Here is an 11,241-nt window from a genome sequence, read left to right on the forward strand (position 1 = left end):
GAGCAGCAATTTGCTCCCATCAGATGGTGTTAATCTTGAGCAGGATCAGGTATATCAGAACAAAGAGAGGGCTAGTTCTTCTGCATGCTGCCTGACTTTCCACCTGTTTCTAGGATGTGTTCACACTCTGTGCTGGAATTCATAGAGCCAAGATGTTGGTTCTGGGACCAGCTGGCTGCGGGGACATGTCCCAACACCTTTAAAATCTTCTGTTGTAAATAACGGATCTCTACCTCTGACTACAAACTCATATTTGAGGAATATATGCATATTTTATACATAATGAAAATGTACCAGAGTGTTAAGTCTGCTGCATAGTAGAGAAAACAAAAATACCCTGCTGCTGTTAAATGAGGGATGGGGCTTTATAGATGTTTGCTTGTCTTGGCTCCTAACCAAATGAATGGCATTTTCTAGACAAATAAGTTAGCTCATGGTCAATCCATTCTTTAGGAGTGACATGGACCAAGGGCAATCAAGGCAAGATTGGCCTGAAATACACAGTAACTTCACACAGTTCAGTCTTGTCTGCAGAAAGAGAAAGCTGGCAGCAAAGTCTCCTTTGCTAGAGGTTGATAGCCTGGATGCCAAATGTGTAACACAATGTGGCTGCAAACAGAATCATGAGAACAGGCACCAGAGAGAAGGAGTATTTCATACTGGAAGGCAAGAGCAGTATTTCAGAGATACCTACAGTAAACCATCCTGGTTTTGTAATACTTACTGAGTCTTAAAACTGACAACTTAAAATCTAAGGGGCTGTGATTGTGATACCGCCAAGGCCAGCAATGAATGTTGCCTTTGGTCTGTGCCAGGTGCATCCAGACAGACGGCAGCAGCAAGTCCCTGAGGGCCACCAACCCCTGTCCCAGCGATGCCACCATGGGGCCAGTCTCTGTCTCCCCATGGCTCTGCCGTGCTGGGAAGGTGCCCAGTGCACAGGGCTGGGACTGCAGACTTTTTTGGCTTTAGGAAGATACAAGCAACCCAAACACGCCAACACATCACATTTTCTTCCCTCCAGGACACAGAGCAACCTGAATTTCCAATTGGTTTTCCACCTCCAACTCTCCTTCCTCTCCAGCGCTGGAACCACTGTAAAAAACCATAAAATGTAACTGAAACAGTGCTAAGATCAAAGCAGATTTTGTTTGGTTAATTTTTATTCATGTGTATGGGGGCAGTATGTTTAGCAATCCAAACAAATACTCCAATGGGCATAATTTCAGTGAAACTTTTGCCGAATCAGCACAGCTACCTGTGGCTGTTTTGTTTGAAACTGCTGCCACTGCTGACAAGAACTGGCTGAGCAAGAGGCAGTAGATGTGTAGTGCTGGTGCATGGGTCCCACAACTCCTCCTCTGAGGAGGAACACTGTGGTATCTCTGCACGGGCTGCAGTCTGGGTTTTCTTATGTGAATAGATACTGTTCCAGCTGCTCACAGCGCCGGGGGGCAGAGGAGTCAGGCGCTAATAGCAGCATGTGACCTAAGGCACAGATATCAAATGCTGAGACCCAAAAGAGGAGAATTATCAAGGGATAATGAGCCCAAGGGAAAAAGCAGGTTTGAGAGACTGCTGAGACCCAAAAGAGGAGAATTATCAAGGGATAATGAGCCCAAGGGAAAGAGCAGGTTTGAGAGACGGTGTAAGGAGCAGGAAATTGTGCAAGGAGCAGTAGTCGAAATTAGTCACCCCACAGGCATCAGTCAAATTCCCTTTTATATAAGCTGGTTGGAGCAAGCTAATTTAAAGAGAATTTCCATGGCACTCAGGAAACAAAGTTGAACAAGACCCAAACCATGGAAAATAGTGACGAAAAGGAAATCTGTAGGAAATGAGGTGGAAACTAGCACGCAAGAAGAAAAAAAAAGGATAGCCAGACCAGACAGGACTAGGATTAGTTTTGCCCAGTAATAGCTGCTATCTTGTTAGCCTGGCACAGTTCAGCATTTTTATTCCTGATCTTTTGCAAATCTGAGTGCTGAGCTGTTCTGCTGCTTTATCCTGGGAGCTGTAGTGTCCGTGAGTTACTCAGGAAAAATTGTTTCTCCATTGTAAACATACAGATATTTAACCAAACTATATAATCTGGGACAAGGATCACTGCAAAGTCCTTAAAACGTGGAGGGAGAGAACACAATATGCATTTAGGTCCAGAGTTTCAGTAAAAGCTCTTCTTCACACATGTGTTGAAGATCATTACATTAACATTTGAGTAAAGACAGAATAAATGCTATTACGGCTCAGTGGTAATCTTTCCTGTGAACAGCTTTTGCAAATCCCACTCTGTCATTCCCACGGTCAAAAATGCAGTAAAATGCAGACATGAAGACATCTCCTAAAATCCAGAGCGAGCCAGTGCGAGTGGGGATGTCGAGAGACTGAAAGCCGCTCATGCAGAAGGTTTGGTCATCAATAGACTCCTGGAAGAGAAAGCACCTGTCCCTGCAGCAGCCTGCTCCCTCCCCAGCTCAGGGAGTAGGGAACAGGGAGTGGGGAAGCTGCGGATACACACCTTGATGATGTACTGCTCTGCAGTCAGCTTGTACTCGCGGTGTCCGATCGCGAAGCTTATGTGAGGCAAGCTCGACAATCTTCTGCAGTCTACGAGAAACTGGACATGATGCACTGACTGAGACGGGATCGCTTTGTCTTTCTTTAAGTATTGCCCTTTGAGTTCAAGGCTTTTGGAGTAGGTAATAGTGAATTTACTACAGAGAAACAGCATCGGGCTGACTAACAGCCTAACACTGCCCTCCAGCTTTCCAGTTCCTGTACTTGGTCAAACCAGCCCAGCAGCCCACACCACAGCACCCTAGGGACCCAGGGTTGATGAAAATCCTTGCAAGTCCCAAAAGAAAGGAGGTGAAGTGGGCTCTGATATCCTCCCTGTGCAACTCAAAGGCAAAACTAAGTGTGAGAGCCCCAGCGAGCCTACATCAGCAAGGTCTGCTGAGCAAAAGTCCTCCAGTGCTCCGACCTTGACAGGGTAGAGGGAGCTGCTCCAGCCACAGAGGGAGCACCCGATGGCTGCAGTTCACCCCAGGTCCTCCCATAATACCATCACGTTAAGAGAAAAACAGCTAGTGAGGAATACAGCACTTTATGCTTATACTTTGCCTTGGAGTGGGATTTAAAGAGTAGAAGGACTAAACCCTGGCATGGTCGTTAATTTCCATAAATAATACATTCAGTTACAGTAACAGAGAAGATAATTTCCTGTCCTTTCTAGTTATTTCATAAAACAACTGGTGTGTGAAATGGCATTGCAGAATGCTCCAAGTCCCAGAGCTGCTGTAAACTGTGTAGTGTTTAAAGCCATTGTTGTAGAGGCTTCCCAGAAGGAAGAATCTGCTTTTTGCTATTTTTCAATCTGTTTTATGAAAACATAACCTTACATCTTGTGTACACTTACCAACTGTCATATCATTAGAACAAAACAAACCATGGGATACAGAGGACAAGGGTAAAAAAAAGCCAGTAAAAGGATTTGTAGGATACAAGAAGCAAGATATAATTCTTTTACATAGCTATTACAGAATAGTATATCCAGAACAAATCAATCCTTGCTGAAAAGAGATGAAAATTCTGGTAAAATCCTGGATGGATACAGTCACTTTTACTGGGATAAATTTGAGCTGATATGTGCAGTCTGTCTTCGATTGCTAAAAATCAATCATAGAAAGTCTTATTTTCAGGCTGCTTTCTTGCGGAATCTGAGATGCCAGCTGAGTGTTCTTCCGTCAGCACTAGCATATATGAACTTACACAGCAATGACCCATTCCTTGTTTGTATTAGGCTAGTATAAGCACATTGGAAATACGTATTTTATCTATATTCATTAGCATGAACCGTTATAAAATCAACTTGTTATCAAAGCAGACTCTTCAGCATGTATCTAAAAATTTGAACAAAATCAAGATTAAAGGTTTAATTGAGAAAGAATCAGGAGCCTAAGGAGTTACAGATGTCACTCCAAGCCCTCCTATTACAAATGAAAGTGGATCAAGAGTCTACTTTTGTCTTTGCTCCTTGTCCAGTGCACTGGGCACTTGTAATACTCTTAATTTTCTTCCAAGAGCAGTTTTGGGTCAGGATAAAGACGAATTAGTTAGAATATGGTGCTAATAACACCAAGGTCGTGGTTTTGATCCCTGTACGAGCCATTCACCTGAGAGCTGGACTTGATGATCCTTGTTGGTCCCTTCCAATTCAGAATATTCTGTGAAATGCAAAGTTAACAAAAGCCATACACAGCAGCTTTCCTTGGGCACCGGAGCTGTGTAACGTGCTAGTGACCTGTGGGAGTCAGCCAAGGACCAGCAATAAGGCACGCTAGAAATAAGCTGCTCTTTCCCTGGAGGCAGGGACAGGAAAGAGTGGTGAGGAGTGTCTGCAAGGGAGATGCAGGAGACAGCAGCAGGGAAGAAAGGAAAACCAGTAAGTGATCAGAGGAATAAGGTTCAGGAGGAAGAGTAAGAGACAGCAAGCTTTGTCCTGTACCCTCTGACTCATCTGCAAGGAGACAGAATTGTGAGTGACACTGATGTGCCTCCCTCCCAGGAGCTCTGGCATGACACCAACTGCTCCACTGCAAGCTGACAGTGAGAGGTCCTGTCAGTGAAGCCACTGTGGGGTTGTCATTAAAATACCATTCCCTTTCCATTTGATGCTGACATAGCTGGCCATCAGCACCAAATCCCTCTTGGCCTGGGAGAGCCAACAGCTAGAGCTGGGGGTCTTGAAAATCCTCTGAGCTTCCAAAAGAAAATTCTCTCTCATGCAGAGTACAGATCGATTCCTCAAACAGATGTGCCCATTGTTTCCTTACACACCAGTATAGAAGAGGAGGTGAACATTTGGGAGGAGAGCTGGGATGAGGCATACAGGTCAAAAGCAGCTTGGCTCAGAGTTCAGTGCTGTCCTGGAAACAAGGCTTTCACTGGCACCTGTCTAAGCAATCATTTTGGTTATTTTCCAACTCTTTGCATCAAATACCAGTTTCTCTTCCTCTCTAGCTGTTTTCTGGCTGCACAGTTTTTACCTCTCCAGTATTTGATGGACTTGCCCCAATATATTCCTGCAATCGCCTGATTTGTGAAGAGGGGCCGGTGATAAGAGAAGTGCCCGAGTCAACGATGGCTTCGCAGCCATGGGAGCAAAATGCCACCCGGCCCTGGATCTTTATACTGTAAGTAAACAAAAAAGCAGCTTTAAGCAAACAGCATATACACTGTGACTGAAACACCATATTATTGCTAGCTAAAGTACCAGAGTACTGACCGAAGTTAAACCCAGACAACAAGTAAAAGGACAAGAGGAAATGGCCTCAAGTTGCACCAGGGTAGATTTAGGTTGGATATTAGGAAAAATTTCTTCACAGAAAGTGCTGTAAAGCATTGGAACAGGCTGCCCAGGAAAGTGGTAGGGTCACCATCTTTGGAAGGGTCCAAAAGATGTATGAATGTGGCACTTGAAGACATGGTTTAGTGGTGTACTTGGTGGTGGTGCTGGGTTTACAGTTGTGCTCAATGATCTTAAAGATCTTTTCCAACCCTAATGATTCTGTAATTCTATGATTAAAACTAGCTGCCAAGCTTTGCTTAAGACAAGAATGTCTGTGGACCCACTGTTCTCTCTCAGGTGTCCTACAGCTCTAATCATGTGCTTCCTGCTTATGAATTTGTCCTCATCCCCAGGTATGTGTTCTCATGAATTTAGGCAGGGTGCTAGAGGTGGGACAAAGGAACACTGTCTACTTTGACCAAAGTTATCAGGACCGATGAGAGCAGGACCCAGAGCTGGATTCCATTCCTGGGTGCCTTAACCTCTTAAATGAACAGCCCACCAAGACTCAACTTGACCACTGGTGCATCATATTAAAACATACTAACGTGCTCTCCCAGAAACCAGCTACCCACATCACAGCAGATTTAGAGAACTAACAAACCCCAATCTCATCCTGGAGAAACCCCTCTTTGAGAGGCATGGAGGTACAACACTGCAGCTGAGTCCTCCTGCACCCATGTCACCAGATGCTTCTGTCTCTGGGAGTTTACCAAAGGAGGTGAATTCCACCAGGTTTTTTATATATACATACATACTTGTTCATGTGTATTTGCCAGTAGCTTTTCTCTGTGACTGGGACCCAGTGGATTGAACCTTTGTAGAGAGAATGGTCTATTCCCCCCAGAATCAACTCACCACCATTCTCGGTGTCGTCTCCTCTGAAAGCAGAAAACAGTTTAACACAGGCATGGGAGTGTGCCAGCAGGCACCAGTGAGATTACACTTAAAAAGCAAAAGACAAATCACAGCCCTTTCTAAATTCAGATATGGGTGGCTGAAAGGGATTGTTTCTAAATTATAACTGTATATGCCCCAACTCAGACCCTCCAAACAACCTCTGAGAAGACTTACTGTAGACACCAAGGTGGGCATCAGGAGCAGGCTGAGACAGTTGCTACTCTCAGCTAAGAATAAACACAAGTGAAATAGGTGGAGTTGCAGCTAGGTCCAGATTAGAGAACAGTATTTTTCTGAATTGTGGCTATTTGGGTGTAACACAGCATTTCTGTTCATCTCCATGGGCCAGAGGGAAACCTCTGGCAACAGACATGGAGAGTCTGAGCTGGGAACTTTTCTTTTCTTTATGACCAACTCCAAAAAGAATAAATCTCTGTCCGAAAAGTCATGATCCTCCCCATAACATTTTTTCTTTTCATGCCATAATCTTCAATGTCAAATTGAAAACAAAAAAAAAAAAAATAACACAAAGAATCTTTAAAAAGGGGGACATTTTCTAGGGTTGAAGCTTTATAGAGATGCACAGTTGTTTCTATCAACTGTTGAAAGAGATTTACTTCTTTTTCGGCAGTGTCATTTTAAAGACAGACCTTTTCAGATAGAAAGAGAAGACCGGCTCCTCTACCAGGTTCTGGTTCATGATGCTGTCAAACACGGGCAGAGCATTGCCCACTGCTAAGGAGGGGTAGCCTAAGCCCAGTATACCATCAAAGTGGGCAAGGATAAAAGTTGCTCCTGGCTCAAACACTGACTCGCCGAAGTCCTGTCCCTTGATGGAGATGTTACTTATCTGTTTGGTAAAAAAACAAAGCAAAAAACAACTAAGCAAAGAACAACCACAACTGAAAGTAATGACACCATCTATATCAAGAAATTAGCCATATTTCTGATCCATATCAATGGATTCATTCAGTTTAAAAAGCCTCGGTATCTTTGTGCGACTTGCATCAATATAGCACGTGCCCATTTGGCAGGTAGGCTGCACTGATTCCTTAAAATTATTTATTATAGAATTATATTTAGTAGCCATAATTACGTGGCTGCTTGTTCATAAACCCAGGATAGGATCCAAGAAGACAAGCAGAAATGAAAAATAAAATCTGAGGCATTTGTGTTGGTAGTCCAAAGAGGTGTGGGTGTTGGAGCAGCACCCACACCTCTCAGAACCTGGCTTGGTGGGACCTCACCCTGCCCTTGCCTAAATGAACAAGGTTTTCCAGGACAAGGACAGTATCTGAACTGCCCTGAAAACATCTGATGTGGAGGCTGACACCCATTTTAGGTGGGCACTCACCTGCAGTGTGTCTTTGCCAGCAATGCCCAGAAGCTGTCCTGAGCCGTACTGCAGGGAGAAGGCTTCCCCTCCGTGCTCATATGAATCTGACTTGAAGGACTTAAATTTCTGATGCACCCCTACACAAAAAAAAAATGACATCTCTACGCTGAGGGGAGGTCCTGGCACTGCACCCACTCCTCAATGCGGAACCAGATGAGATGTAGGAGAGCCAGATTTTTGCTTCTCTCATGAGAAAAGTGTTGAAGAAGTACTGCAGGTGCCTCAGTTCCCCTGCAGGCACACCAGTTTTTCTGTACCTGAGAGGTAATTTTGCATTTTAAAGAAAAATTAGAACAAAAATGGGAATTTCCACCTCTGTTGGTAGGTCTCCCAGGTCTGTTGTCATGCCTTTTACCTCATGGTGCAGAGGGACTCTGGGCAGTTGCAGCCGGCGCCTGCCCTGGCTGCAGCGTGACACGAGGGACAGAGACAGAGGAGCAAACTGGGGAGAGGAGAGCGGCCCTAAGGGATGCTCCAAATCCTCGCCTTGCAGATCCCTGCTGCAGACAAGCCTCTTGGGAAAGGAGAAGTGGGCAAGGTCTCTGGACCCAAGACACGAGAAGCATCAGGGAGAATAACATTTCTTACTGCAGGCCTCGCTGATGCAATAAGCGGAAGGGACCCAGAAGTTGGAGGAGCCAGTGTCGAACACGACGGTGAACCTCTGGGGCGGTGTCCCGACGCTCACAACCCCGTAGTACTGCGCCTGCGGGAGGAACAACCCGCTCAGCCCCGGGGCAGCCTCCAGCCAGCTATTCCTGAGGAAGAGGCCTGCTGGGGAGCATCACACAGCACTTCCTCAGGGGGTTCTGTGCAGTTCCACTTAAAAGTAAATGCACACCACGCAAAGCGTGTCTGGTTCCAGTGGCTCCAGGCAGCAGGTTTCACTTCAGCTGAATGCACAACAGTGTGGCATTTTGAAAGCCTTTTAAGCAAACGTTCAGTTGGGCTCCCTATGGAGTCACAAACCCACTTTCACTGGCTTCAGAGGTGGCAAGGTCATCTCCAAGATGAAACTCTCACATGACCACACAGTCTTTCAGGCTGTTCCTTACTGATGTCAATAAAAAATCAGTGCAAAGTCAGCATGACCTGCCTCTGCCAGCTTCAGAGGGTTCCAACCAGTGGCACAAACACTGTCACATGTGGCTGCCCTTTTTCCTTTGTAATTATCAGGTATTATAGCAAGTCAAAAAGTATTGTGTTGCACAAACTGTTCCTGATGTACTGGACAAAGTTCATCCAGCAGATGAAGAAACTACTGACCATCCCTGGATACTGAGATAATCTGTGAACACGTGAATGCTGGAGTGAAGTGCTTATCCACATCCCATATACAAGTGTCTAAGTGCTCCTATCTGGCCCTGGAAGAGCACTTCAGCATTAAGAGGCCTATTTTTAGGAAGAGGCATTTCTGGAATTCAACCACAGATAAAGAAGCAATAGCTAGTGCCAAACTTTGTTCAGCACTACAAGTATTTGAATATGTACCTTCAAGTGCATACTTGTTAATTAATACACTGACATTTCTGACCCCAGAATTTACTGTCTGAGATACTCTTGAGAATGCAAGCAAGCATGCCATTTAAGAAAATATCCAATTGTACAGTAGGATTGTATTTCTTCCTGCATTAAATAAACCTAAGTGATGTTCATTAAAAAAAAAAAAATTCCAAAAAACATACAACCAGAAAACCCACATACACACTGCAATAAAACCTCCAGACACACTGCAATGAAACCATTCCTGGTGCTACCTGAATATGATGGGGAAGTGGGTTTTGCTTTGTTGTTTTGAGATTTATGCCTCTTTGAAATAAGCTTTAAAGCAGGTTGAAATGTTTCAGTGTCCTTTGTTCTTCTTCACATACTTATTTCTTCATGGCCCTCAAGTGTCAGTAAGCTCTTGCTGAATGAATTTGGCCTTCCCTTCAATTCTGTTCCCTGTTCAGATGAAGACTTCACAACATTTCTGCAGCTTAGTTTTCCTTGAGATAAGCATAGCAGAAGAACCAAATAAAACAAAAATCAGAGACCATCCAAATGGACAAAATTCTAAACCCAGGAAAGACACCTTACAAAATGGTAGACCTGCTGACTTGCCTGTCTGAGATCCAGTGAAATTAATATTTTTCCTTTTTCAGTTTAGATGGTAGATCCTCCCAGGTCAGTCTCCAATATTTAATACATAAAAAAACTCCAGAGATAAAAGCAGAAAAATAAAAAACTCTACTTAGGTCTTTGTTATCGCTGATTTATGGCTCCACCTGATCAAATAAATGAGATTTGGAGGATTTTTTTATAACACAGAAGCATCCATGTGTCTGGTAAATAGAATATGACTAAATGAAGTAATCAGATTCTGCTATGAAAAACCCTATGCTTCCCCAAGACTGATACAGGCAAAACTCCCATATTTCTTTGGGGACCCAATGGAGTCCAACACAGACCTATATAAAAATAAAGCTTGTCACAGGACTACCACTGCTACTCTACATCAGCTTTCTACCCAGGTCCCATGCTATCCTAGATCTAGACATGCTCTATTTCGCAGATTTCAACCTGGTTTTTTATGCTCTAATATTTATAGCATAAAGCAACGAGATACCTCAAGCCCTATAATTTCATTGACAGAATAGATTTGAAATGTGCTGGGAAAAAAAACCTGCCTTCAATAGAACGATGAGTCCTAATGATTGCATTACCAAAACTGTACTTACATTCATGTAATCATACAGCCTTTCTGAAGCAGTTCCTACTGATAAAGCAATATCTGCAGGGAAACAATGCAGATACCTCCGGGCAAAAACATCAGGGTGGTGATTCCTCCAAAATTCCTCTAATTCTCCCTTTTCCTTCAGCTGTTTCTTGATAGATTTGAATCGAATCAAGGGGATTCTATGCAGATAAAACAAACACACAAAAAAATAACAGACTGTCCTTTCTAGAACTGTCATATACTCAATTTTTTTTTAAAAAGGCTTCTTTTTTGAGACCTCGAGTAGCAACAAGCACAGGTCACCCCATGAAGCCAGCTGAGATGTGTGCCAGCCAAGCCAGACATGTTTTCTTACCTTTCCACAGCCACGATGAATGGGATATAAACCACAGCCAACAGTATCGCCCGCATGGCTCCAAGCGGTTCAGAGCTAATGACACTCCTTTGCTCAGAAGTCCCTTTTTTATGGCCCGTTGTCAGCTGAGGGTCGTTTGCCAGGTCAATCAATCGCAGGAGGTCAGTGCTTTGGCAGAAAAGGGATTAATTTACTCTCAGACTAACCGCTGGTTTGTGCAAATAGTGGTGTCCAGTGGAGCTACTCAGGCACAGATAACCAGGGCACAGTCTAGACCAAACAGACATTTCACTAACAATCCTAAATGTCTTTTACATAAATACAATACATAGGGTGAGCTTGGCTCCTGTTAGCATGAGGAAGAGGAAGCAGTCCAAGGACTTGCTGCTTTTCAAGTTGCTTTAGTGAGATGTTGCTCAGAAGTGTTCAACGCAGAGAAAGAGGACATTATAACCATTTCCCTTTTGCATGGAGACATTTCAGCAGGGCTGAGCAGACAGACATTTGATGGGCTTGTGACA

General features: G+C 44.0%; 1 protein-coding gene across 1 annotated transcript; it reads right to left on the bottom strand.

The window, feature by feature from the left end:
* Positions 1-1,704: 1,704 nt before the first annotated feature.
* Positions 1,705-11,241, bottom strand: LOC125325521 (cathepsin E-like). Its single transcript, XM_048302646.1, has 9 exons — positions 10,721-11,241; positions 10,367-10,544; positions 8,235-8,352; positions 7,605-7,723; positions 6,901-7,100; positions 6,109-6,231; positions 5,049-5,193; positions 2,519-2,617; positions 1,705-2,426 (listed from the first exon to the last, which is right to left on the bottom strand). Exons 1-9 carry the CDS (start codon positions 10,774-10,776, stop codon positions 2,247-2,249), a joined length of 1,218 nt encoding a protein of 405 aa, XP_048158603.1. The 5' UTR covers positions 10,777-11,241; the 3' UTR covers positions 1,705-2,246.

The sequence above is a fragment of the Corvus hawaiiensis genome, chromosome 4 (genome assembly GCF_020740725.1).
Source record: "Corvus hawaiiensis isolate bCorHaw1 chromosome 4, bCorHaw1.pri.cur, whole genome shotgun sequence".
Lineage (NCBI taxonomy): Eukaryota > Metazoa > Chordata > Aves > Passeriformes > Corvidae > Corvus > Corvus hawaiiensis.

Bases quoted from the DNA above. Each gene is read 5' to 3' on its own strand.
- LOC125325521 (XM_048302646.1), bottom strand. From the start codon at position 10,776: ATGCGGGCGATACTGTTGGCTGTGGTTTATATCCCATTCATCGTGGCT. The intron at 7,724-8,234 runs GTAAGAAATGTT...TTTTTTGTGTAG, and splicing joins TTGCATCAGCGAGGCCTGCA to GGGTGCATCAGAAATTTAAG. The intron at 2,618-5,048 runs GTAAAAACTGTG...CATCATGTCCAG, and splicing joins GTCCATCAAATACTGGAGAG to TTTCTCGTAGACTGCAGAAG.